The following is a 27991-nucleotide window of genomic DNA, read 5'->3' as shown; positions in this document are numbered from 1 at the left end:
AAGACAAAATAAAAAGTAATCTACCCGTCAATGTTCCATATCCACATAATAATAAAAGATAATCCTCGTTTATTCCCCTCATCCTTGTCCCATTAGAGACGAGGCCACACGAGTATTCATACCCTTACACTTACACCTCCTATCATCACATTCCAAATAGAATAACCATTATTATTAAATTTATTTGCCCATATTTTAAGAAAAATAATCTCCTCTCAAATTGTTGTCCAATTTTTATGAATCACAAAAGAAAACAATCAAAAAATTAACATTGGAACCATCGTTACAGATGCAAAAGATGCAATTTGAATAAAAATCTGATGACTACATGAGATTACTCCCGTCAGTCACGATGCTCGGCAAAGCCTACAAACTACGGCAACAAACTAATAATACAAGGAAGGATAAATCAGTCCCATGCTAAACTATGGATTGTATGTTTGCCTATCCAAAGTGCTGACATGATAATTATATGAAGAGGTTGCAATACATCACTTTGAACCGCAGCAGTAGCCAAAATTGAACATCAGCTTGTAGAAGGCTTCTCGCTTCCGCATCCTTTCCGATTGCAGACATTGCGGAAGGGGTAGTTGAGGTTGTTGCACTTGGGGCAGGTCCAGCTGCCTTCTGGAGCGTCTGGCACATCCTTGTCGACACGATTGGAAGCCTAACAGGACAAAGGATAAAGATATCAAATCAAGTTATTATATTCATGGAGAATAATGAAATATAAATATTTTCAGTTAACAAATGTATTGACTGAGACGGTCTGCAGATCATCAGATTCCTCTCTACCCCACCTACAAACTCTTCATCTGACAAAATCAGGTAAGATAAGAGTTACTCAGAATGTTTATCTTCAAATCCAGGATTGACACTGGTGTCGACTGGCTTAGTTGTCAACTCATCCAGTCTGACTACTAGCCTTCTAGTAAATGACAACTCATGATCCTTCAAGGAATTCAAAATGGTTTAATTTTATGGAGTAATTAAAGGGTATGTGGTGTGACCTTAAGAATTAGGATCAAACTATCTTGTAAAACAAAGAGCCTACCAATCATAATGTATGCAATAGAGACACAAATAGTAGGCAATAGATTTTGAACAATAAAATATGGCAACCTGTAAGATGTATCCACTCATAAATGTACCAATTAAACTAGATTCAAAAAGCATCAATGCCTTATATATATATATATATATATATATATATATATATATATATATATATATATATATATATATATATATATATATATATACACGCGTGTGAATACTTTGTGGTATATGTAAAGTATCACTGTTTAATATAGTATTTAAGTTTTGTGGCATGTATAACCCTCAAGGTACTCGGCCTATGAAAATAACTTCCGAGGTACTCACCAATTTTTTAGCAGTTCAGTGAAAAAACTTAGGAGAGCCTAAATTCGAGATTTTACATTTCATGGCGAAGGAGCTTTGGTGGTCCACCTGTATTGTGTCAGCAGGGATTGACATGTGCCTCAAATAGATGATATGTGATGCTCTGGAGGACAAAGAATTGAGCAACGAGAGCTGAATAATAATTTCAGCAAGCAAACATATAAAGCCTTTTTTTTTCGTAAGGATAAAGAGGACACATATAAAACTAAAGGTGTCATGTTATGTACAACCCCATCCTAACTAGAGTTTGTGTGTTAAAAAAAGAGAAGGGCCTCCAAAATAAAATAACCAAATGCTGGGAATTGCAATGATATCAAAGACAATGAAAAGGATAGTTCAACCATACCTTTGTGACTCACAGACTCCTTTATTTATGGGCTACTGGCAACAAAAAACCTATTACAATAGACAAATATTTTTCTATGACTTTAAAGACCTTCAAATCGGTTGCTATTTTCCTCTACTTGGGTTTGAGCAAATTTACATGGTTTCTGCAATTTCTAATGGTCAGAACCTCACCAGCTCCTTTTGGTGTCATATACAAAGTCAGTTTAGGACTCACAATCATTATAGCATATTTATTATCTTCTACCAATCTTTTTCATCGTTTGAAGACGTATTGACATCTTTAAATGTTTTGTTGCAAAGTCAGTTTAGGACTCACAATCTTTAAATTCTTTTTCATTACAAATGTTTTGTTGCATACCACTTTGGACAAGGGTTTTGTTGGATTGAGTCAGTTGGTTTTCAGGATACAATTGAGGATTTCCAAAATCTCAATATGTAAACATGTTTTCACCTAACATTAAGATCTATGATTTATTTTGTTAATAAATGCATGCATGTGCACGTATCAAATTTTCACAATTCACCAAAAATATATTTTTGGTTTTTGCTCTTCATGAGCTCATCTTCTATATGTTGCATGATTTAAATAATATGACTGAATCTGATGTTTTATGCATACTTTGTCCTAAATATGTATGGAAAAGATTCCTCATGCCAATTCTTTGAGAAAAGACCAATTACTCATGAACAATGAATCACAAAAGTTATGCAAATAATTATTTTCTTATCAGATGGGAGATGGAACTCATGAAATAAGTTTTCAAGGGAAATAACCAGTGTTCATGTCAATCATGAGCAAGTATGCAATGCATGCAGTAGTTCACCAAAGTATTGTGCAAAAATCTAAGAGACACTTGTACATAACCAGATTTTCTGAATCACCAATAAATCTGGTCACCAATAAATCTGGGTTAATGTATGAGTACCATATGGCATTGTGCAAACATCTATGAGGCACTTGTACATAACCAGATTTACTGAATCACCAATAAATCTGCGTTATTGTATGAGTACCATATGGCATACCTGTAGATGAATAGCCTTTTTACCCGTTACATCAGATTTGCAAATGAAGATAAATAAAATAGCTAGTTAGATAACTTACAGAAGCAGGCCTGGGAGCTCCACATTTCTTCATATTGCAAGTTGTTCTAAAGGCAAAATTAATATTGCCACATTTAGGGCATTTCCAATCACCCTCAAATGACCCATCAGGACCTGAAAAAGTTGTAGTTAGATGAATTACAATTGTTTTACAAGATTAAAGAATTCATTATTAGCATGATGAAGACCATAAAAGACTATTAATGCAAATAATTAACATAGGATATAAAATGGAATGATAGCCATAAACTGCATGTATATAATGACAAAATCATAGAAATTTAGCAAGATGAACTAAAACAGAAACACATGACAAGTATGTATTTGGCAATTTATGTGTATATAAACCATCATAAAAGATTTTCCTTTAGACTAAACTGCCCTTTTAAGCAAAGATGATGCTATACTTGGGCAAGATGCCAGTCACATCCGTTCTCATGTTGCATGTGTTTCTGCTATTCATGTTCAATGCTAAACACGATATAGTTTCACAATGCTAGAGAAGATTTCCACTATCAGCAAATCAATAAGAAACTAAGAAACTTACCACCACGACGTTTACGTGAAGCACTATTATCAGGAAGTTCTTCCCCAGACCATGGACCCAGAACCTTAGAATCCAAGCATATAATAAGACAAAAATAAAACATCAGATGAAGTATCCATAACATGAAATAAAGTTTATATAACAAATTGCATACCGGCATTGGAGATCCTCGATAACCATAGCCATACCTGTCCATGGTAGGACCAGGACCATAACCATAGCCTGCAACAACCACAAAAGTTAATAGGAAAAAACATGGGCACAAAACAAAAGTTTCAGCCAAAACATGGGAACATTAACCACACATCAAGTTCAGAAAGATTCAGAGTCATGGTGACCAGAACATGACCCAATAGTTTAACCAGTTATTCAGAATGGACACGCAAACACTGCAAGCATACAGGCATGCATGCACATAATGAACCGTAGCCACATATGAAAATATATGTGACAGCATATTTTAGATATGCTAATACAAACATACGCTCATTAATACATGTTCACATTAATACACAATGTATATACAAAAAGAGAGAGAGAGAGAGAGAGAGAGAGAGAGAACCTCCTATTGGTCCTGGTGGACCATATGCAGATAAGGGACCATATCCTGGACTGCTAAGTGGACCATAGTCATAGCGCATCCCAGATAGTGGAAGTGGAGCACCGTAGCCACCAGATAATCCAAGGGGCATATGTGGTGGAACACCAACTCCACCATAGTAACCAGGTAAAGGACGATCAAAAGCACCAGGGACAGGTGTCAGCCCTATTCTCTGGTAAAGCAATAAAAGGAAAATTTTGGAATGGCCGAATGGGTATAACAACATTCACATGAAAAGAGAAATGGCAGATATGTATAGTTGAAATTGGGGAACGATTCCTACCAAACTTATTTCCCATGAAATTATTCTATACTGATCAACTGAAAGTTGGTGTCATTAAATAGGATAAAGAACAAGACCTTATAACCTTATCACACATCCAAGTGCACAATCCAGTTATTTGGAAGCTTTTACCTTTCAAATATTTGCAGCAAATATAGCAACAAATTGATGATTTTTATTTATCATTTTTAATTTACAAAATACAATTGCTTTCACCTTGTTACTTAATTGTTGGTAATATTGGTAATAACCATAAATTTAGCGGTGCATAAATTTGGCTGGCTCCTCTTATCTCTTTTGTAGAGTAATGACAAAAAACATTGTTACCACAAAGACACCCTTAAATGGTAATCAACTTCTGATCACATAATTATATATAGATGAATTTGGTAATGAGCCAAAGAACAATGTGTAACATGCCCAAAAAATCAGCAGCAATTTTACAGGATCGAAGCCTATCTTCTAACGTGTACATGCTTAAGTTACTTAACATATCTGACCATAATTTGAGGTCATGATCCATAATAACCAAACCTATGTTGATCCGTTCCAGTGTCTACGTGCCAGCATACTACCAACACACCCCCTGACAATTAAACGCTTACAACTACAAGAAAATAAGGTGGTTTGATGATACATATGGAAAGAATAGTGCTAAGAGAAACTAACAGAATTTGGGCTGGCTGATGGTCGAGGAGCACCACATCTTCCACGATTGCACACTGTTCTAAAACTGAAGTTCACATTACCACATTGCGGACAGGTCCAATCTCCATCACTCCGAGAACCTGAAAACCAGCATAACAGTATCGACTTAGTTGTGTTGTTTGGAACACTAGCTATATACAGAAACAAAAAACTAAAACATTCATACAATGGCCAATCCCTCTGTGATCTTCTCCTTCTAAGAAGAAAACACACACACTCTCACTCTCTAAAAGGATATGATGATAAAAAGGCTGTTGGAAGAGAACTAATTTGCTCACAAAATAATTTGCTCAGGAAATAGCTGATGATAGGCCATTGGAGGTGTCCAGCTTAGATAAGGTAAGAATAAGACCTTTTACAAATGAGAAATTAATGTAAGAGAATAGATGAGTGCTAGGGAGAAAAAGTTTATTTAATCCATCAAGAAGACCTCTCTCAAATCACACATGGCGTAACGTAAGCCCATAGTCATGGAGCATTCATGATGAATTGCATACTGCAAGCACTAACCCAACATGGGTCATGGTATATAATTACTATTTTACTATTGAACAAGACCAATAATTCACAATATAAAACGTCCAACACCACCTGTTGCAATGCATTTCCACTGGTGATCTGCAGAACGTGAATACTATTTTGGTCCGCTGAATGCATAGATGTTACACTCTTGTTCGATGTCAGCAAAGTGTGTCCCCTGGTGTGTGATGTGAGAAAATTAACTTGACTACTGAATATTCAAACAATTTGGTACCTTTTAAAGTTTCCATACAAGGTGTTGTGCAAAGTGTTCTTCTTCCGTTGAGTAGTTTAAACTATTTGTCTCATGCACCTTGGTGTATTCAGTATATAACTGACATGTTTTCTTAACTTGCCATGTTGAGATCTGTCAACGATTTTCTTGTTCTTACATATAGTATTAATGAATATTTGGAAGTGCTGCTATAGGTAGGTTTAATTTTGGTGTCTAGGTTGAATCAAGAATTTGATGTCAGTCGATTTGATTACCCTTTTCATCATGGCACCATTTGGTTGACCTCTGCAGAGAGGTCAAAAAGAACTTAGGTTGGTCATGAATGATAAAACAAAAACATATATCATGTGCCAAGTCTTATGAGGTTCCAGTCAGTATCTTATCTGAGAACAGGCATTTGTCTTGGAAAGTTGAGGGCACCGTTCTAAATAGCACAGACACAGGCACCATGTAATGCATGGGCCAATTTTATATGGTTATAAGGGATGAGGGTGCAAGACACTCTTGCAGGCAGCTAACATACTGTCACAGACAAAATTATAAACGGGATGTTCGACGTAATATTTATGTATGTCCGTGTCTTTTGGTTTGTTCATGCTTTGCACAACATGTAAAGGACTGGCAGTAGACTTAGCAACCCCATTTTCTTTGGGTTTGGTGGTCGTTCTAGACTTGTAAATAAAGATTGTGTCATGTGGATACTTGTGGGAGATATCTATCTGTAGTGGACCATTCAGAGCTTGTAAAGTCTGTTGATAATTTGTATTGGCTATGAAGTATTTACTGAAAAGATTGCTTGTGGATCCCGAGTAAAACGCTTTCTCTAATCTGTTTTCTCTTTTGTAGGTCCTAAGGTACCATAGGAGGTTTCGGAAAGACTGACCTTTACGGACGAACACGCAAGTGTGCCGTACGACTTAGGCAAAACCAGCTAAGTGCGTGACAATAAGGCCAAAGCTAATGCAATAACCAAAAAATGTATACAATAGATTAAGGAAAATCAGGTCCCACAATTGATTTGTTTTGCCCAAATCATAACTTGGCCAAGCAAGTTTGACAGATCCTAATATGCTTTTACCATGCTTTTTCCACCTTTTGTTCTTTTTTACTGCATCCTAAAGGAAACAAAGGAGAAAGGCCGTCAAAGGTTCAATAGCAAAGTCAAATATGTCACTGGTATGGTTTCTTTTTTCACGCAGCTTTCATAGGAAATGTCATGTCCTTTCCAATTTGCCTTTGTTTCCCTCTTACAACAAGACTTGAACTGACCTAACTATTGAGAGGCTCTCCATTTCAAAATATTGTGGCTTCACAAAACAGAATTTTTACCTAGCTAAGTACAATTACAAGCATGATAATAGATGGTTATGATGATTCATCCAGCACGACCAATTCATTTAAAAGAACAATGCATTAAGTGAACCAAAATCCTTCACTTCAGTTCGGCATCTAAATCCAAGCCAAATCAAAAGTTTAGCCAATAAACTGTGAGATACGGAAAATCATGGCAAAAAAAATAAGAAACGATCAAATAACCTATCGGAGTCATCTGCACAGATTAAGATCATACCTTCACTGCGTGACCTTTTGGATCCGAATGAGCCACGATCATCCACCTTAGAATATTAAAAACAAAAAAATGTTAAATATCTCACTGAAAACGAGGTAAGTTCCAAGAACCAGAAATTGGAAGCGACCGGAGGAGGAAACCGAAGCCCTAATTTGCGGGGTGAGGGATTCGAGGGGAAACAAGCGACTGACAGATAGCGAGAAGAAGTGACGCAAAGAGGGAGGAGAAAGAGAGGCTCACCTTGGCGGAAGCCATGAGGCGGACGGGGTACCGATGGGAAGGATAGCTCGGCGCTTTAGGGAGGGGCGGCGACTCGGTGACGGCGGAACTCGTATCGGACCTAAACGCTCCTCCTGTTGGGTGTGCATCGTTCCAGTGTTGGATTTATAGGGACCCTTTTACATATATATCCTTGTAGAGCTTCGAAATAGCGTATTTACTCCTATATTATTATTTTCCTCTACCGCGCCTTTACGATTTTGTTAATGCAAACTCATCCTTCTAAATATTAATTTTGCAATGCATATCCTCCGTGTTAGCATCAATTACAAACTTAAATGTAATTGTTCTCATATTTATCCCTCTAAATTTGAGTTGATTACAAATGATATTACTATCATTCAAGATATTATTTGCTTATTAGTAATTTTATACCTGCATCCTTAAATTAATTTTTTTTTCAATTGTTGTATTAAAAATATTTTTGGTATTTGAAATTTTATTTTCTTATTTTTCACAAAAAATAAAAATTATTTTTATTTCATTCAACAGCTGATACTGAGACCTATCATTTATTTAGCAACACACTAAATAACCCAGATATCTCAACATAGATAATTTTTTAATTAAACTTAATGTGATTTTTTTTGGAGTAAATGATAATTAAAAATCATACATGAAAATATTTAAACAATTAATGGGATCTATAAAGTTCTAAAAATTTTAAATGAATAGATAAGTAAAGAACCCCTTAGAAACACTCCAGTTAGCCCCTACTAACAATGGTTGGAATAATTAAATTTAAATTTATAATATTTAAAAATAATTATTTCCATAGTAGGGTGTGAGGGAGGGATATACCTATATCAATTTAATATATTTAAATTAAATTTTATGTCACTTTCACTATGCTCCATATTTATGTGTATATGATATCGGTTAGATATCATTCGTGTAAATATAGATATATGTATTTCTTTCATTAATATCGTGTGATAAGAAAAAAACATATGTATTTCTTTCATTAGTATCATGTGATAAGAAAAAAACATAACATACATAGATTTGTACAATCGTTGATATTCTTGTATTTACTATTTTAAGAGATACTCGTGTGACTTTTTTTCGATATACTCCGATATGAAATATATTCAGGTAAGAAAATTGGTATACGAGTCAAATTAGAGCTCGTATTTTAGTAAGCTATTGAGTATCTTATTTGTGACCATTCATATTTGGGGGATTTGGTCTAAGGTATGTTTGAACGGGAGGGGTGATGACAGTCGACTTTGATGGGGATTTTAAAAGTCAAATCAAAGTGAGAACTGCAACACAATTAATTGGGTCAATTCTACCTCAACCAATTCCTCACCAACTATGCACCCTTTATTGATTAAGGCACTTGAGACACCCTTCTACATCTTACAGTATTCTCTTTTATTTTATATTGTTTTAATTAATGTGTAATAAGATGTGGAATCGTCTTGCCGACTCGAGCATCGCACTATTGTCAATGTTTCACCCACATTGGACTATTCACGACCCCATCGAGACCCAATCTAAGGTCAGTCAACCAAGTTTTCTATACATAAACAAGTGCACAGGGTTGACTAATATACCAATGTCAAAAGAATTAGTGGACTTATTTCTCTTATGAAGAACAACATTTTTTTGCTTTGTTATACTGGTTTTATACCATCTCAATCTCCATAGAAAAACTTGAAGCTAAAGATTGCGAGTTAGAGGTGCAAATATAGTCTCAATTCTCAACTTTCAAAGAAGCAATTACTTGAGGGAAAAAAGAAAAAAAAAATCAACCATCAATTTTTTTTTCATTTTTTTAATGAAACAACTTATTAAAAAAAATAAAGAAAAGAACACCAAATATTCCAACTATTTAAAAGTTTGATTAAACTTTACCTTACAACCATGTTGATATTTCCATCAAATATTCTCACAAAGACAAAAGGAAAAGAAATCAAACACAGCTATATAGAGTATTAGTTGAGATATAACAGAGGAATGTCCTACAATACCCATAATGCCCTTGTTCCCACTCAACCCGTCAACAAGTAACAAAGTCTTCTACATGAAGTCTATAGTGACAGTCTAGCTTCTTGTAGCGTGCAGTTACGGCCTACGGATGACGACCTGCGCCATCTCCTCCTCCTCCGCCGCCGCCGCCGCGGCTGATGGCATCGTCCGCCACCAGCGGGAAACGGTGCTGGGATCTCCCGACGTCATTGGGGAAGTTGAGGATCGCCCTGCGACCGCGCATCCGGAAGGCGGCTTGATCGTACGCCCTCGCCGCCTCGACGGCGGAGTCGAACGTCCCGAGCCAGATCCGGGCCCCCCGGCGGCAGGGGTCCCGGATCTCCGCTGTGAACTTCCCCCAGCGCCGCTGCCGGACGCCACGGTACCGCCTGCCGACGGACAGATCATCCGAGGACGGCAGCGGTTGCCTCCCGCCCTCGGGTGGCTGTCCGATGTCCGGACCCGACGGCGGGGCGGCGTCGGTCGTGGTCGGGTATAGGGGGGCGTCGTGGTAAGGAGGAGGGATGGGCGGTGGGGACCGGTCGATGAGGAGGAGGAGGGGGTCAAAGTCGCCGACGAGGAGGTGGTGATGGATGAAGTCGTCGACGGCGAGATGGTGCTCCATGACTTGGAAATAGGTAGGGCGACACAGGCTTTATACTAGCGGAAGCGATACACGGCAATGCCCTTTTCCTCGCCACCATGCCAACTTGAGCTAGTCGTCCTATGTTGACACCGGCATCCCATTAGAGAGGCAGCTGTGCTGGTCACCCATTTATTATTGCCACCCATTTCTATGCATCCGAGCTCGTGCCACGACTCGACTGCTCCGTGGGTGATGGTCATCATTCGTTGTGACCCAAGTCGTCGTCAATGGCCGTGGGCGTTACGTAGGTCGTAGCTTCACATCTAGAAGCGCACTGTCGGGACTCCACAGCCGACTTGCCACTCGACGAGAATGATGTGGATTTATAATGACATAAACCGTAAATTGGCTCGGTGAGTGAACATGGAGAACGGTAGGGAAGTGATGAGGCCGGTGACGGTGCATGCACTCATCCCATCGAAGTGATCACAATTGCCTGCGGGCTTAGTGTGCGGCTGACGATGATCCACAGGCTTCACAATCTTATCAGCTAATCTTAAACTATTACATGTTAAGTTCTCAAATGAACCCAAGCTAAAAAGTGAAAAGGAACATTGCATAAATATTGATTAAACATAGAATAAAGTAAGGAACATAAAATTTGCTTTGATACTACTATAAATATTTTAAATTGAGTGATTTCGTAATTCTAAAAGTTTTAACTTTTAAGCTACTAGAAAATGGTCCAATCTATATGAAAATCTAACATTGAGTAGGGTCTGTTTTCTTTTTATATTCGAGAAGCAAATAAAATGTTTATTGAACAGCAGATTTGCAATGAGATTTCAGATAAAAATACACAAATCACACACTGTTACCAGATGCATACATCAATATAAATCTCAAGTGACCAAATGAAATTTGTTATGCGATGTCACTGCAGATACCGATGTGCTGTATCAATTAAAACCACATCCGGCACACAAGAAAAATAAAAGAGAAAGTTGCATCATAACAGTGACATTTTCTTGATTTATGATGTTATCTCAAGCTTCTTTGACTTTACTAACTAGCATTTAGATTTCCAACTACCAAAACCGAATCGACAGCAGAGATATCAAATTTTTCTCGGCTCATTGATTCACACACCATTATCACATACCTTTACAAACACATCAAACACCTCAGATTAAGAGCTAGGAAGCATCATCTTGGAAGGAAGATGACTGTTGATTCAGCGTGATCTGAGAACCAGGAGAAGGATACTCGGTCCATGGTATTTGAGGCAAGGTAAAGTGTGGCCTGCATCGGTAGAATATGTCAGTAGAATGCATCTCAAAACTTGTATGGTTCGAAAATGAAACTCAAGTCAGACAAGAATCCTCTTATTTCAATGGTTGGGCTTGTATTTAGGCATATGTTTATTGCATGTCACCTATATCTTGAAATTTTACATGTTTTATTAGAAACATTAACAGTGACTATCTCAAATTGCAACTTCTCCTTTTGCTAGAATTGTTTTCAGCTACCACTATCACAATTCTGGTCAGACATTGGCTAGACAAAACTTTCAGTAGCTAGCATCAGACAAAAGAATTGAAAGTATAGATAATGGTCAGGTGGACTATGAGCAAACTCAAATAATAAGCACTAAATATGCTGACTATGTAATCATCAGTAATAACTTTGTGTTCCATATACCACTATGCTGACATCAAGAATCCCATACCTTTATTTTCAAGGAAAGACCATTGTATACGGCACGAAACATATGTTAAATAAGAGTTACCAAGCATCCTTCACTAGTTCATGTTTCTAAATCTTCATCATAAAATCCTTTCTCATGCAGCAGCTCTAAGTGGATCTAATGCTCCAAATGATTCAATCTGAAGGTCCACCCTGGTATGTTAGACTCCTATGTCTTGTCACAATCCGACTCTGATGCGTTAACTAATCAATAACTCTCGTTTGATCCAATCACTAACCAAAATACTTCAATTAAAATTATTATAATACACTCATGAGACACTTATAAGTTCTTTCCAACTCGAGCTCCCTCACCATGCCTAAATACTAAGTCGGTTCTGATACCAAATGTCACGATCCGAGTCTGATTCATTAAGTGACTAATAAATCTAGTTTGATCCAACCACTAAGATTGACTAGTTTTCAAAATGAGCCTCTAAACCAATAAATACCTATAATAATAACTGAATTTTCATATGTAAAATATTAAATGATAATTTCTAAGATCCGATCAATTAACAAAAAGATAATAAAGTGTTGGCTGTCCTGTGTAAAGCACTTGTAATCTAGAGGGCAGAAATAAAAAAATTGAGATCCATCGTGGCAAATGGAGAGTCTAGACCTGTCTTCAAGATTACACTAACGCAATAACCCATCAGTTCTAACTATCATTTAATATTTTACATATGAAAATTAGGTATAGAATTTAATGAAGATTAGGTATGGAATGCAACGATCGCACCAGGACAAAAATATAAGAGAACGATTGCATCAAACCTGGGTGAGAAAATAGGAAGGCCGACGAGACTACGCTTTCTTCAAAACTCGACGCCATCCGACCGAATAACCAAAAGATAATGAAGTCGACCTAATAAAATAACCTAGGTTGCAATTTGCCTAGATCATGCACCCATATGAGCTTCAATTTCAATAGGCCAAAATTTTTCCTGCATGTCCTGCTGAAAATAAGGGTTTTTTTTTTTTGTTCGTTATCAGATCAGCATTCTTCATCAAACTGACATTGAAAACAATTGTAGAATTAGATCTATTATCATTAATATGACGATGCAAGCACCAAACCAGAAAATGAGTAACAAGATTGACCTAATATTTGAATGTCACGCAAAATTGATATTTTTTGGGTTGATAAACAAGCTGCATTAGTAGGGGTATAGATGAAGACGGAAATCTCCAAGAACTAAAACAACAAGATATCCCGATAACCATGTTAGTCAACCCAATCGCTACCTCTTCGACAAGAAACGACTCCTCAAAAGCAATTTAATGAAGATTAGGTATGTAATGCAACGATCGCATCAGGACAAGAATATAAGAGAATGATTGCGTCGAACCTGGGTGAGAAAATAGGAAGGTCGGCGAGGCTACACTTTCTCCGAAACTCGACGCCATCCGGCAGGGGTTGCAAGGTCCGCTGCATAGGACCTCTCGCTCCTCTTCGTTGCTCTCTGGACATCGGAGAGCGATAGGGCTTTTATAGTGTGAGCCGACCTTAACGGGTTTGAGCCAAACGTGAGTCCAACTCAAACTCGCTCGTTGAGCCTATTCATTGGCGATCGTTAAAGGACGAATCATATTAATCCCATTCCAAGCATATCTCTGAATTGCCCATAACAATTTTCCTGCATGAACACAATATAAATCCATAGGATATTAAAAACATCAAATTAAATATCTAAACCATAAATATTTACGTGGATCTCTGCAACACATTCGTATTATTCTGTATTGGAATACTCTGATTTCGTCACACATCATAATTATAAGATAATTTAAATATTTTTTTTTCATATTTATAATACATTTAACTGGAAAGTAAGATGTATTTAAAATATATTATCATAACCCGAGCCTGATAGGCTAACTAGCTTATCAACTTTGTTTGGTCTAAATCATTGATTAAAATGCTTAAGCTGAAGTTGATAATAATACACTCATCGGACCAAGTCAATCTTAATATTGTCCACTTTCGATATAGGACTAATCAGGGGTGTTACACATATCTTGATTGCATATTAATTCCTCATGTTTTATAATTTATGAAAGAAATACTAAAAATCCTAAAACAAAAAATTATTGTGTTACGACAATTAGGTTCAATTTATCGATTTACATAAAGATCAAGATCGGATATATTTTCGATGTAATGTTTAAGTCAATTATCATGATTTTATGATTGATCTAATTTGAAAGATAATATGAAGATGAATGAAGTATTCTTGGAAGATAAATACTTTCCTCTCAACTTAAGATGAACATACGCTATGAAAAGGGAGAAGTTTGTATAGCGTCTCCAATTCCCGTTGTTGCCATTCACTTCTCCTTCTTAAAAACACTGAAAGTGTTTCAGACAGTCATCCGCGATCCCTCACTTTCTCATAGTTATTTGAAGTTGGAAGTATTCACAAATGCTAAGATCACATCCCCAAAACCCTGGAGATTGATTAACAATTGCTGAATGGAAGGGATATCGAAACTGTTCTGCATGTGAGGAGCTATAGGAGTGTTAGTAATTTAGATCCCAACCTGGAGTTGGAACAGTGATCGAGGACGCTTTTTGGAGTGTAATGGCAATGAAGAATTATCATCAGCAAGCAAGAGAGCAAAAGGAAGCATTTGGCTTCAGCTTGAAACCAGCAAACATAGTGGTCCTTCGTTTCATGATAAATCTATGTATATATATATTGGTGTCAGGGGGATGAACACACAATGGACAGCAGTGCTTCAATAAATATACATATCTAACGATGTGTGGGAAGGAGAACCCTATTCCCCACTAGCACAGCAGCTTTATTCTTCGACGTTTGCAAGTGCTCCCACCGGAGTGGACATGAGTCATAAAGGTCAACAGTTTCCATAGGATCCACCATGCAGATGAGGGAGGAGGAAAGAGAGGAAAAAGGAGAGGAAGGGAAGAAGAGGCCAAGAGAAGGGAAGACGAGAAGGTGGAAAAGAAGGCACCGTGCACATGGGTGGTTGGTCCAAGCTAAAGGAGGATCGGCAACTTTGTCCCTCCTCTCCTTTCCACGCCCCCCTTCTACTTTCTTGGTGCCTTCTGATCTCCTCCCTCCATATCACGTCTCCAAAGCGCAGCCCCCCTCCCCCCATAAAGCAGATGCATTACATGCTTTCTCTCCTGTAACACTTTCACTTGAACCTTTCAGGAGGCAGAAACACCTTCACCTTGCAATTTGAGTGTTATTTAGCAGCCGATGACAGTGAAACCAATCCACATTGTAGTTGGATGAGATCCTTTCTCTACATTGAGGTTAAGAACCAAGTGGAGGATGACTGGGTTAATCTCATCATGGAGCTCCTTTTCCATTGGTGTTGAATAGCAGTCTGCTGTTTGACACGGCGACGGAGATGAGGCTCGTTGTCTCTTCTTCCTGCTTTTCCATCACCGGCAGACGAGGCCATGTAAGGTGTGGCTTCTGTGTCTCGCTCGAGACAGCAGGGACACAGAGTCTCGTTCCGATTGGGCGATACTGCGGGCCCCTCACCCGTGGACCCCACAGCCCAGGTTACCTTATTTCCTTCGTCGAGCATCGATAGCGAATCGCGACCGTCCATTGAACCGAAATTGGCAAATCGAACGGCTTATCCTCTTCACTCGTTGTGCCCAGTTATAGAGGACCTAAAACGTTAAAAAGGTTGTAAGTAGTGGCATATCTGTGGTTTTTGGCTATTTATCGTGCTCTCTCTCTCTCTCTCTACGTGCCGCCACTGTGAGGGAGCAAATGGGGTGCACGGCGTCGAGGCTGGAGAACGAGGACTGCGTGCGCCGCTGCAAGGAGCGGCGCCGCCTCATGAAGGAGGCTGTTCACTCCCGCCACCACCTCGCCTCCGCCCACTCCGATTACCTCTGCTCCCTCCGCCTCACCGGCTCCGCCCTCACCCGCTTCGCCCTCGGCGAGCCCCTCGCCGTCTCCGAGCAAACCCCTCCCATCCTCCTCCGCTCCTCTTTCTCTGCCTCCGCCGCCTCCTCCTTCCCCCCGTCCAAGCCCCAGCCCCAGCCCCCTCCCGCTCCATCTCCCCCGGCACCGCGTCCACGACGCCGCCCCCGCCGCCACCACGACTTCTCCCCTTCCCCTTCTCCATCCGTCGTGTCCTCCTCCACCTCCTTCCGCAAGCCCTCTACCTCCGCCGCGTCCGACGCCGGCCACCCTGGGTTCCCTCCACGGAACTCGACGTACGCCACCACCCCTTCCCAGTCCTCCTCCGCCTGGGACTGGACGAAATGCTGCCCGCCTTCGCCACCCAATTCCGAGTTTTTCGAACGCAGGAAAACCGAGCTCGAGGAGAAGAATCGTCTCCGGCACCATCTCCCCCCGGAAGAAGAAGTGGACGAGTCGGAAGAGGAGCATGTAGCGCCAGCGGAAGAAGGACGAGGAGGAAGAGAAGAGGTCTATTGCCGCGAATGGGGCGAGCACTGTACCAGCCCCACCAGCTCTTCCACCCGATCCGATGGCGAGCCGCAGCGGGAGGAGGGACGAGAAGACGAAAGGGACACAGTATCGACATCAGAGAGCACGGCCACCAGATCAGAATACGCCCCAAGTCAGGCAGCGCCGTCCGAGATCGCATCGTCTGCGGCGGCGGAGCTGAAGACGCGGCTGCGGCCGAGGTCGGAGGCGGGATCATCGTCCGCCAGGTGGAAAGCCGGCGTCCAGGAGACTACCTCGTCTTTCGCCGCCGCTGCCGAGCTGCCGATGGTGGTGCGCCACCACAACCTGGCGGAGATTGCGGCCGCGATCGAGGAGTACTTCATCAAGGCCGCCGATGCCGGCAGCGCCGTCTCGGATCTCCTCGAGATTGGCCGGGCCCAGTTTGACGGTAGCTTCCGGCAGCTCAAGAGTAAGTGGAGGAACGCCCATGTTTCGTTAGGGCTTATGGCAGCCATTACGATTCGTCCTGCGTTGCAGTCAGGTTAAGGCTTCAAACTAATTATTAGCTTTGTTGTATTCAAATTTCAGAGACGGTGTACCACTCGAACAGTGTGCTGAGCGCTCTGTCCTCGAGCTGGACGTCGAAGCCGCCATTGGCAATTCGGTACCGCTTGGATACAGCAGCTTTAGAGGAGTCAGGCGGAGGGAAGAGCCATTTATCCACTTTGGAGCGGCTCTTGGCTTGGGAGAAGAAGCTCTACGAGGAGGTGAAGGTATATTTAGGGGGAAACCTTTTTAGCTTGCTTTTGCTGTTATTTGTTGTCACCGTTATGTCTTATGGAATCATCGAAGAAATTTATATACACATCTGAATTTCCACTAGAAATTTACATAGAGATGGATGCATACTGGAATGAGTTTGGATGAAAATTTTCGTTTTGGTGTTATTTGTTGTCACCGTAATGTCTTATGGAATCATCGTAGAAATTTATATATACATCTGAATTGCCACTAGAAATTTACGTAGAAATGGATGGATGCATACTGGAATGAGTTTGGATGAAAATTTTCGTTTTGGATTGAGATATTAATATCGAGTGCTTAAAAGGAAAATTTTGGAGCCCTTGCTACATGAAACAATTTGTAGTCACTTTACTCTTGATCTTTGTCTGATTCTTAAATGTGGGGGCTTTCATCTTTTTCCCTATGGGGTATACTGACTTGGTGACGATGAACTCTCTACAGAGTGACAGTAAACTCTTTATCCTTGTCTGTTTTCAAGTTGTAGTAAAGCAAATTTGTTCCTTGAGATCATTAATCAGATATGTGTAAATTTTAGCACTTTGGTTCGATTGTTTCCCATGTATTTTATTTCATTTTGTTTAAAGATACCACTGACAAGTGTTGTATTTTTCTCTGACTTCCTTAAAAGATGGTTACTATCTCGATGATAGTTATACCTGGAGCAGGCTCATAGCAAGCCGGTCAACTACTGATACATGAGCAACTATGGTGCTGTTTAGAAACTCCTATAGGCTATTGCCACCATTTGGTCGAATGAAACATAGTTGAACAATTAGCACGGTTCAGATTGTAGAAACTCATAGGCCACGGGCACCATTTGGTTGAGGCCTTGGAAGTAACCCTCTGAAGCATTTGAGCTGACAGGTTACCAATTTATTGTCTGACGTTGGTCAGTCAGTAGGAAGATTGAGTACTACTACAAGTAGATTCTTAAAGATGCTGATAGAGGTGGGAAGAAAGAGAGAAGTGCTTGTCCCATGGTAGTTAACAGGGGACTGTCACTTGCAAAGAACCAAGGTCATGTTAATTGTATCTTATTGTTTATTTCTAGATGGTGTTGGCTTGATTCAAGCTAATGGGATCACTAGATTGGACTTTAGGGAAACTCATGTTTATTTCTCGATCATAGTACCAAGCTCATAATGAACGTGATATCGTACGTGGAGACAGTTGTGCAATTTGTGGTCCTTCAGCATTTTCTTTTGATCATCTAGTACCATGTAACGTGACAAACAACCGTGTGTTACTGTTCAGTTCTTCAGTTATTCAACACAGTGGTCGGTCAGAAGGAATCTTTCAGATGAATCAATGTACCTTCAGTATTGGTAGCAAACTAGGTCCAAACAGATTCAATTTCCTCCATTTGACCGATCAATCTTTTATCCTTATTGCGCAAGTGATTTAATTAGATATATTTGAGGTAGAAATAAGAAATTGTAAGCAAGTCTGGAAAAAAAAATCCTAATGGTGAACACCTAGGGATCGCAAACACATTGCCTTTATTGATCTCTGCAAGTGAACAGAGCATCTGCTTACGGCAAGGGTCCACGTAATGTGGCAAGTGTATGACTTAGATTAAGCCATTCAAAGGTCTCTGAATTAGAAGTACCTTGAGCGTGTGCTATCTATATAATTTTTGTCATCAAGATGGTTACTTTTATTATCATCAATGGTTATCTCTGTTGTTTCACTGTACAGGCTAGAGAGGGCGTAAAGATTGAGCATGAGAAGAAACTGTCGACACTGCAGAGCCAGGAATATAGTGGAAAGGAGGATGCAAAACTCGACAAGACCAAGGCTTCCATTAAGAAATTGCAATCGCTGATCATAGTGACATCTCAAGCTGTCACAACCACATCTTCTGCCATAACCAAAGTCCGTGATGATGAACTTGCACCACAACTTGTTCAGATTTGCTATGCGTGAGTGTTTCTCCTCTGATCAAAATCTTAGTTTTTTGACTTTCAGAGCATCCATGATTTTGTTGAAGGCACTGCTAAGACTTGCTTCTAGCTTCAATTATAACCTAAACTAAAGCATCTATTTAACTGTCTAAACCATAGTGTAATGTTCAAACATCTTATAGGCTTTTGAACATGTGGAGCCAAATGAATTGGTTTCATGATGTCCAAAACCATGTTGTGCAACAAGTCCGGGGCCTTGTGAATCGTGCCTCTTCTGGCGAATCAACCTCTGACTTGCATCGGCTGGCAACCCGTGATCTTGAAGCTGCTGTCTCAGCATGGCATTCAAGCTTCAATCGCCTCATCAAATACTATCGTGACTATGTCCGTTCCCTATACGGCTGGCTTAATCTTACGCTCCTCCAAATCAGCAGCGACGCCCCCCAGAAAGACCATTCTTCACACATTGTGATTGAACTCACAGCCTTCTGTGATGAGTGGAAGCAAGCTCTAGATCGACTGCCAAACACTGTGGCATCCGAGGCTGTCAAAAGTTTCATGAATGTCATCCATGTCATCTACACAAAGCAGGCAGAGGAACTGAAGATCAAGAAACGGGCTGAGGATTACTCAAAAGAGCTTGAGAAGAAGTCTAGAGCACTAAGAAGAATTGAGAAAAGATACTACCAGTCCTCGATGGTCGGCATGGTGCTTCCAGGAGGTGGACGTGACAATGATGGACAAGTATTCGACACACGTGACCCACTGGCAGAGAAGAAATCAGAGATCACAGCTTGTCGGATAAAGGTAGAAGATGAGATGATGAGGCATGCTAAGGCAGTTGAGGTCACCCGATCGATGACCCTTAACAACATACAGACAGGCCTGCCTGGTGTGTTTCAGGCATTGACCGGCTTTTCAGCCATGTTTGTGGAAGCTATGGAAGGTGTTTGCCGTCGAGGTGTGTCTGTTTAATAGAATACCTTTCATACTTTTCGGCTATTTTCTTATTGATATGATCAAGCCATAAGGGGAAATATATAGTTATAAGCACGAAGATATACTCTCCCATCCTTTTAGGTGTGTCAGGTTGGATAAGTTGATGTAAATATATCATTTTTGAAACATATCCTTTTCCCTTTCTGGAATGTGGGAGGGGGTGTCTTTGTACGGCAAAATTTGGTTGGTTGGTTGGTCTGTGCTTTAATAAAGATCAATTCATCTTCTCTGTTGTGTTTTATCTATGGTTTCTCTAATTGCCTACTGAACTGGTTTGAAACAGGAGTATCTGTGTTGATCTTTTTGGCAGAGAAGTGTTATGCTCCATGGAACCATGTGGATTGGCTGTAAACAAGCTTCAATTGCACGATTATTCTGTCTAATTTCTTCCGACAAAATGAGTTGTGGTATTGTGATAATTTGTTCCATGAATCTAAAGATTTCCCACTTCAACCAGCAACATCAATGAGCTTGTATGATACACAAGGTTGATGGTGTTCTACCAGATGATTGTTGGGCAGAAGGCTGCTACCAAACGATGCAATGATGGCGACTCGAATCGATTAGGTGTTGCAGAAAACATCAAAAAGCTACGTATCATCGAGAGGGATTCTTAATGGGCAGAGGTGTCGTGAGTTCATGCGGCAGTGTGTGGGGGTGTGACCACCCTCATCACTGCCGCTGCCGTATGAACAATGATGCCTTGTGTTGGTGAGCTTTTTCTTGGGTCCCTTGCTCGACACGTCCAAATCTTTCATGTTGCCTGAGAGAATCTGGAGAAGAAGATGGTCAACTACTAGTCGTCGCTTTTGTCGAGTGGATGGAGGCACCATATCGATTGCTTCCATTGCTCTCTGTTGAGACGTCTGCTCCGTATAAAATAATTCCTTTTCTATTCCGGATAAGAAATGAAAGAGAAAAGGAATCGAACTTAATGGCGGAAGATGAGATATTATACTGCGATACGTCTTCTCCTTTATAACCTAAGCGATGAGAGTTCAAGTGGGTCCCACAGGTGGGCCACGTTTGCTTTCCCGAGCGCATTGGGTGGGCCCCAGGAGACCTGGAGAAACTTCCGCATGGTAGTGAAGTGGGTCTCGGAATGGCGGTCGGCAAATCATGTGTGCGCAGATGAGGTCCACCGCATATGAGGAAAACGGGTCGGATATTATCAACGAATTGGAATCCGGATTCGTATCAGGATCCGGGTCCGGATCCGATCGATTCGTGTGTGAGTCGGGCAAGCAATAAACGGGTACGAAAATTATTCTTGTGGATATCATTACGCCTCTTGGCGAGCGAGCGAGCGAGCGTACACGGCTCGCGTTGGTCGCAATCGGCCGGCGTAATCTGGAGGGAGTGAGGGAGGATGGGGCGGCTGCGGTGGGCGGAGGAGGGATGCGGGCGGTGGGAGTTGGACATGGAGGCGCCGGTGACCATGGAGGGCACCGCCCGCGCGGTACCCGGCGACCCCCTCCCTCTCGGTCTCTCCCGCGGCCGGCGCATCACCCGCCCCAAGCAGCTTGACTTCATGCACCGGTTTATGTCCTCCCCGCTCGTCCCCTCCTTCGCCGGCGATCCCGCCAACGGCGGGCAGGGCCTCCTCCTCCACCACGCCCACACCGTTCATCTCACCGAAAATTGGTATCATTTTTCCTTCCCCTTGTTTCTTCTTCTCCTTTCTCTTCTCCCAATACATGCCGCCTTTAACCCAATCAAGAATTAATCTTTATGGATTATTCGTGTCTTGTTTGTGGTGAAAACTTACCAATTTCCGTCAATTGAGCTGTCCACTATACAAGATTAAGGCAATGTGCATCTGGTTTTTGTGTAATCTGTTCAATCTTTTGATGACCGACACACCCTGAATGGTTGCTATTTGGATGAGTAGCAGCAGTACGCCTCTCTGATTATTTTGAAGGGGTTTGGTTTTGTAGCTCTTAATCTATGCAAAACAAGGGATTTTGCAGGTTAGAGTTTGTGTTATTTAATTCATCTTAGTATACTGAGGCATAGGTGGAATAGCTGAACTCATAAATCTAGATAATATGCTTCCCAAGGATAAGAGACTGTTGCAAATCTTCACTATTAGGAGTATGTGCAGGCTGTGAGGCCGATCTTTTAGATTTATAATCTAATCTATGTGGTGGCTTTTGGAAGAGTGTCACTGACATTGAATTTTGAAGTTGGATGTTTCTTTTAATTATCTATTGTAACAACCTGTCATATGTTCTGTATGCCTTTTCCAGAAATCCAATTACGAGTATAATGCAAGTATGTTGGACTTCCTAGTTTTTCATTTCTGTATTTTGTGGTAATAAATATATTTTTTTTATTATGCTGTTTTGTGAAACCTTTAAGGTTTGAAGTTTTGCTTCTTGTTATAGGCTTTAGCTGCTTTCATAACTTTAGGAAAAGAGAGAAATACTTGTAGCACATGAAAGCACACATCATAAAGAAAAGAATATATTTCAATATTAGTTACTTGTCTATCTAAAGAAAAATATCTTTATGCATTGCTTTATAAAACATGCATGCACAAGCTTTTTGAATGAAATTAAGTATGCTAGCATTTGTTTGTATCTTTCAGGATCCATTGGTCTGGACTTGTAGAACTTTTTATAATGTTATCTTGGTTGTAGTAAGATTTTGTCGCAGTCTTCTATAATCTTTTTTTTAACATTTTAAGACAAGTTTTTGATTGGTTGAGAATTTTGATATGTGTTTGTATGATAAATCTAGTTGCAGATTCGTCAACATATTTATGGTGATTTTCTTCTAATCAGGGAGTATAGCTTTTCAGGTCTACTACCATCATGGATCAGTTAGATGTGCAGAAAATTTCACTCCTCTTTAAAGAATTTGCATCAAATCATGGCAAGGAGATCTCATGGCCAAAGATCATCTTCAAGCATTTACTTGACATATTCTCATGGGGCCTTGGTACTGAATTCCTGTTCACACAGAATTCTTCTTTTCTTGTTGAAATGTACAATGTCAAGAAAGGAAATCGAGGGAAAGCAATTTTTCAGCAAAAGGCAAGTCATATGTATTTGCTCATACTTTTAAACTTTGGTTTATCTTTTGCACTTGCAGTTCATTTACTATATTTTTTATTGTTTAATATCGCATGTAATAACCTATCCTATTAATCTTGTTACTTCAAGATGCATACTTAGTAGGATATAACTTATCATCTACATGTCTCTTATGGATGCAGCTTCCACATCACAACCTAACACTTGAGACAGCTTGGCCTGGACTTTTTGTTGATAATAATGGAACATACTGGGATGTACCATTATCATTAGCAGTTGACCTTGCTTCCATTTCCTCAAGTTCTGGTTTGAGCTATCATTTATGTTTACAGCATAATAGCGGGAAACCAAAACACTTTGGTGGTGATCAAACTACTCAAGTACCTCCTTCTCTGTTGCCTGGTTTATGTGCAAGAGCTGCTGCTTCAATCAAAGAGAATTGGAGCATTTGGAGAAAAAAAGAAGGCAAGTTAAGGATGGTTCAGCCTTATGATGTGTTCCTTTCAGATCCCCATATAACTGCATCAGGGGTTCTTGGTAAGCTTACAATGTTATCAATGCATCTTCTTATTTAAGAAAAGTGGAAGTGCTCGAGCATTTTCAATTAACTTTCTAATATAACTGTCATATTTACCAGTTTGGCTCAAGTACCCACACTAGTTTGGCTCTCATCTGACCAAACCACGAGGGTTTTTTTTTTGTGTAGTTTTAGTCACTTCATCATGGAAAAACTAGCCATCGTATCAGTCTAGCACTATAGCAATTTACAAGCTAAAATAATACATTTCTGTTGGAATTTTTACAGTCAGGTAATTTAGATCTCTATTATAATATTAACCTTTTTGGGTTGCCAGCTATGCTGCATGAATTGAAACTGGATTTTGTTTTCTATTTGCATGAAATTGGGAGGGAAGAGGGCAGACTTTGGTACAATGGTAAGATTGTGTTTTTGTGACCTGAGAGATCAGGGTTATGGTTCAGATCATGTAAGGTTGTGTGCATTGCAAGGTATATAGTTTCGAATGATATCACCCGGTATGGGCGGTATGTACCGGTCCGACAGTAAACCGGTACGCAGACTGCTTGCTACCGAACGGTATTTTTTTATTTATAAATAAATAAATAAATAAATATATATATATATATATATATATATATATATATATATATATATATATATATATATATATATAAAGGCAATGCCGCTGAGGCGACGTCGCATATTTTTTTAATTTTTATATATAAATAATAGATATATAAATATATATATATATATATATATATATATACCGAACGGTATACCACTCGGTATACAATACCGTACTGTACCGAGAGAAGGTCGAAACTCCGGTACGATACGATATTTCAATCCTTGGTACATTGACCCTCCCCAAACCCATAATGGGGAGAGCATCATGCATTGGTATATCATTTTTTATGAAATTGAGAGAGAGCACTAATGACAATAGGGTAGTGTCCATTTATCACTCTTGAGAAATAGTTATGACAATATGTGGCAAGTTTCTATAATGGAAATAGGTTATAGCTTCTATTAGGAAACACGCATTGGTCAATTTTTAAAGATTTTTCATATGGCTATACAAGTTCCTGTTTTCAGATTGATTTCCCTATTCTCTTGAAGAGAAAATGTTACAAAGCAGAAGTGATGTGCTTGTCTAATAGCATGGCTACACATTTTTGAAACACATGTGGGATTGTTATAGTGAAAGAAAAAATTTGAGAGACATTGAGGAAGCTCTTCCAATGATTTGTGTTTTTGTGCAAAGGCTGCTAACCTGTACTTAAGTCAGCAAGAAGTGATGGTTCATTTGAGGTTACCGCAGGTCAAGAAAGCTCTTTCTTGTATGTTGGAGTTGTGCCATTGGCATATAAGTTCTTATTTCCTATTTATGCTTTTACATATGCAGCTTTCCACTCCAGCTTAAGATAATAAGAACTACTTCATATGCTTGTCCTCTAACTAGGCAAGACAACCTATACGTCCTGTGCAGCATCTAGATGCACACTGGTTCCATTAGGGTAGGTTCTCTCCTATTTGAAGTTCCATTATTGTTGGGTTTTGTGCACATGTCTCTCAGGAAATGGCATAGGGTATGATGTGCCCCCGAATGTGGCAAATGGAGCAGCATTAGAGAATGGCTTATGGCCATCATGCTGCAGATATTAGCATTCTTTGATAAACAAAAAAATGCATCTACACAGAGGTATACAGTTTTATGATTTGTTTGTACCGATCATTTTATGGCACATAACGCATGACTTGCAGCTGTACTGATGATGCATAATTTATGGTTTAGTGTATGTTGGCAAGTTAGTTAATCTAGTAAGACATAAGTTGTCTGTGAAGATTGGCAGCTCATTAGCTAAGAGAAATTTAAACAATTGTCACTTGGAATGTAGATAATCACTCTAACTTTTGAGTATTTTTGCATTATTGAATTTTCATGGTTTATATATGTTAATTTTATATCAATAAGTTATGGGCTAATGTTTGCCTTAAACTGTGCATATTACTGCATTAAGTTGATTGGTACTACTTGGAACTGGTAGTGTATAGGTATTAGTCTGATCATGATTTGATTAGGCCTTCCTTTACTGTTCATTTTGAAAAACCTAGTATGATTTCACCTTGGAAGGATCAGGAAGCATTGAGGCTGTTTTGGGGAACAGAACATATCTGCTTTTCTCAGTTTGTTCTCTCAACTGCCAACCAGATAATCTGCTAAATGCAATATCTTAAGTCAACTGCATGTTTTACATTTTGTTATGGCAGGGGCAGTGGCCAGTGCATCATTGGGAGATTGCTCGGCACGGCTCCCTATTGAAGATGGGTTGGAGAGATGCAAGGCCTTCAGGCTGTACGCCCGAAAAAACAATTTGGCAGTCTTCGCAGATCTCTTTGCATCTGTATCTTGGACGGCCCAGCATGGAAATTTTCAAAGGCTTTTTCTTGATCTCACGAGGTTCAATGCCCGACTAGATTTCCCCTCAGGTTCTGCATTTCTAACCGGGGTTGCGCATTTATCACAAGATTTATATAATTCTCGACAACTGAATTTAGAGGCAATCCGTGCTGTTTGTCCAGAGCTGACAGTATCTCTGCAACAACAGGTAACTATTTTTTCTTTAAGTTATATAGAGTTATCTCATGCGTATCCATTGTAGATGCGGTCACAGAAACATGCATGTTACATTAACCTTCTGATATTTTGGCCAACCTATGAAGTCACTTGAAAAGTGCATTTCGTGGTACCACTTTAAAATCTTCTTTGCAGATCACCCTAAATGTTCATTTGGATTGACTTCTAGACTTCTACCGAATAAAACTGTGTGAGATTATAAATAAAATGTGATAAGTATTTAATAGGGGGATTGAAACGTGGAAAAATCCAAAACCAGTGTTGTTGCTTTCATTTTCTACTATTTTTAACAAGTGTTATAAATAAATGGTTGTTATTGGTCGTATCTCACTAACTCAGCATTGCTTGCAGATAACAGATACAGTGAGGTGAAGCATTTATCTATTGGAGGCTTTAGAATGTATATACATAAAATAACAAATTGATTTCTACCTTATTATGCTTGGTTGGGAAAGTGGGTGGGCAAGGTGTCCAGTCCTTATGACTAATAAGAAAATGCTGATGATCAGAGATGATTTGAAGTCGTCATTGCTGAGAACTGAAGGAAAGATGAGTAGTATAACTGAATAAAGCTTAGGAGATGTTGCAAAGTGAGAAGTGTATTCTTATAGTTGAATACTGCAAATAATATGGGACTCTGAATTAGCAAAGCAAAGGCATTCATTTGTGGAAATCAGTTGTGAATCTTGTTTGACTTTTCTGCATTCCTAGTGTTCTAGCTCTCTCATTTCAGACTAAGGTTTCAAATAGCAGCCAAACTAATACATACTGATCAGTATGTATTGAGCCAACTGAATAGCATTTCCGGACTATATGGGATCTGTTGATACTCTTTTTTTCTTTCTTATTAATGCCAGATGGTACCTGTTATTATACTAGTATTTTGCTGGTTCAACAAGATATTGAAACCAGTAATGGACAAGGATTTTAAGCCTTGATTCACACTATAATATCTTTCTTTCTTCTAATGCCATTATTAATTAAATTTTCAGGAAAAGACTTTGTCTTTTTCTAATCCAGCATCCATTCCCACATTCTGGTTGGTGTATGATACATTGGCCTAGCAGATTGGCAGAATATAAACTCTAGTGCTCTTTTTAAGGCATGGTCAACTATCACTCGGAGATGACAAAACTTTTGATTTCTTGGAACAGTTGGCTATCTTAAACATTTTCAAAAGCTTTTCTCTGTGGTGAACTTTTAATCCAACATTTGGTTTTGACTCCTTTGCAGATTGCTGGGCCCTTCAGCTTTCGAGTTGATTCCAGAATTTTGTTTGACCCAAAAGACAGATACCACATTGCTCGCCTAGATGAGTCCATATTTGCAATTGACTGGGCTTTGAAGGTTCTTGGTTCGGCCAAGGCAACGGCTTGGTACTCCCCAAAACATCGAGAGGCCATGGTGGAGCTTCGGTTCTTCGAGAGCTAAGGAAAATGCATAGTTCTTCCTCGGTGTTTACCTAATCTGTTCCAGAATAGTAATCTCACTGAAATTACAGACCTCAACATTTTAGCACTTGTCCTCCTTGTTTTCCTTTTCTCCCTGATCTAGCAGTTCCGTTGCTCACTCTTATGTTTACAATCCTTTGTGTATCAATGTATGACCAGTTAAAGAGACTGCAATTTAATCTGAGTGTCAAATTGTTTACCACACTGAATTTAGACTTTTGGCTATTTTGTGGACTATTTTATCTCCTTTTTTTGCTTCATGATTTATATCAAGTAGAAGATTGCTTCTTTTGGCTGCCTGAGTTT

At 39.6% G+C, this 27991-nt stretch overlaps 4 protein-coding genes and 1 long non-coding RNA gene across 7 annotated transcripts; 2 read left to right on the top strand and 3 right to left on the bottom strand.

The window, feature by feature from the left end:
* Positions 1-283: 283 nt before the first annotated feature.
* On the bottom strand, positions 284-7699 carry LOC135644356 (ranBP2-type zinc finger protein At1g67325-like). 2 transcript variants are annotated; one of them, XM_065161857.1, is made up of 8 exons: positions 7578-7699; positions 7338-7383; positions 4975-5093; positions 3984-4194; positions 3576-3643; positions 3422-3485; positions 2876-2988; positions 284-667 (listed from the first exon to the last, which is right to left on the bottom strand). In XM_065161857.1, the coding sequence occupies exons 1-8, from the start codon at positions 7590-7592 to the stop codon at positions 527-529; spliced, it is 777 nt and encodes a 258-aa protein (XP_065017929.1). In that variant the 5' UTR covers positions 7593-7699; the 3' UTR covers positions 284-526. The 2 variants fall into 2 exon arrangements, with proteins under 2 accessions (XP_065017929.1, XP_065017928.1); XM_065161856.1 differs by having other exon boundaries at positions 3422-3643; positions 7578-7698.
* Positions 7700-9693: 1994 nt separating this feature from the next.
* On the bottom strand, positions 9694-10215 carry LOC135645732 (ethylene-responsive transcription factor ERF095-like). The gene has a single exon (XM_065164385.1). The coding sequence runs from the start codon at positions 10213-10215 to the stop codon at positions 9694-9696; it is 522 nt and encodes a 173-aa protein (XP_065020457.1).
* A 1107-nt stretch (positions 10216-11322) lies between these two features.
* Positions 11323-13460, bottom strand: LOC108953530 (uncharacterized). The gene is made up of 2 exons (XR_001979304.2): positions 13275-13460; positions 11323-11478 (listed from the first exon to the last, which is right to left on the bottom strand). It is a non-coding gene; the product is annotated as an uncharacterized LOC108953530 (long non-coding RNA).
* A 2132-nt stretch (positions 13461-15592) lies between these two features.
* Positions 15593-20262, top strand: LOC135644735 (protein ROLLING AND ERECT LEAF 2-like). Its single transcript, XM_065162602.1, has 4 exons — positions 15593-16797; positions 16917-17101; positions 18831-19054; positions 19219-20262. The coding sequence occupies exons 1-4, from the start codon at positions 15681-15683 to the stop codon at positions 20009-20011; spliced, it is 2319 nt and encodes a 772-aa protein (XP_065018674.1). The 5' UTR covers positions 15593-15680; the 3' UTR covers positions 20012-20262.
* Positions 20263-21321: 1059 nt separating this feature from the next.
* On the top strand, positions 21322-27894 carry LOC103993302 (protein TRIGALACTOSYLDIACYLGLYCEROL 4, chloroplastic). 2 transcript variants are annotated; one of them, XM_065165603.1, is made up of 5 exons: positions 21322-21679; positions 22839-23073; positions 23406-23610; positions 25868-26205; positions 27468-27894. In XM_065165603.1, the coding sequence occupies exons 1-5, from the start codon at positions 21405-21407 to the stop codon at positions 27663-27665; spliced, it is 1251 nt and encodes a 416-aa protein (XP_065021675.1). In that variant the 5' UTR covers positions 21322-21404; the 3' UTR covers positions 27666-27894. The 2 variants fall into 2 exon arrangements, with proteins under 2 accessions (XP_065021675.1, XP_009411588.2); XM_009413313.3 differs by having other exon boundaries at positions 23256-23610.
* Positions 27895-27991: the final 97 nt, after the last annotated feature.

Source organism: Musa acuminata, chromosome BXJ3-8 (assembly GCF_036884655.1).
Source record: "Musa acuminata AAA Group cultivar baxijiao chromosome BXJ3-8, Cavendish_Baxijiao_AAA, whole genome shotgun sequence".
NCBI lineage: Eukaryota > Viridiplantae > Streptophyta > Magnoliopsida > Zingiberales > Musaceae > Musa > Musa acuminata.
The sequence above is the reverse complement of the archived record's forward strand: the minus strand, read 5'-3'. Positions and strand labels throughout refer to the sequence as shown.

Excerpts from the sequence above, each read along its gene's own strand:
- LOC135644356 (XM_065161856.1), bottom strand. Across the intron at positions 4,195-4,974 it reads CATCAGCCAGCCCAAATTCT|AGAATAGGGCTGACACCTGT; the intron begins GTTAGTTTCTCT and ends TTGCTTTACCAG. Across the intron at positions 3,644-3,983 it reads TCCACCAGGACCAATAGGAG|GCTATGGTTATGGTCCTGGT; the intron begins GTTCTCTCTCTC and ends TGGTTGTTGCAG.
- LOC135645732 (XM_065164385.1), bottom strand. The coding sequence starts at position 10,215 with ATGGAGCACCATCTCGCCGTCGACGACTTCATCCATCACCACCTCCTC.
- LOC135644735 (XM_065162602.1), top strand. The coding sequence starts at position 15,681 with ATGGGGTGCACGGCGTCGAGGCTGGAGAACGAGGACTGCGTGCGCCGC. Across the intron at positions 17,102-18,830 it reads AGCTCTACGAGGAGGTGAAG|GCTAGAGAGGGCGTAAAGAT; the intron begins GTATATTTAGGG and ends TTCACTGTACAG. Across the intron at positions 19,055-19,218 it reads CTTGTTCAGATTTGCTATGC|GCTTTTGAACATGTGGAGCC; the intron begins GTGAGTGTTTCT and ends AACATCTTATAG.
- LOC103993302 (XM_009413313.3), top strand. The coding sequence starts at position 21,405 with ATGGGGCGGCTGCGGTGGGCGGAGGAGGGATGCGGGCGGTGGGAGTTG. Across the intron at positions 23,611-25,867 it reads AACTGCATCAGGGGTTCTTG|GGGCAGTGGCCAGTGCATCA; the intron begins GTAAGCTTACAA and ends TTGTTATGGCAG. Across the intron at positions 26,206-27,467 it reads CAGTATCTCTGCAACAACAG|ATTGCTGGGCCCTTCAGCTT; the intron begins GTAACTATTTTT and ends ACTCCTTTGCAG.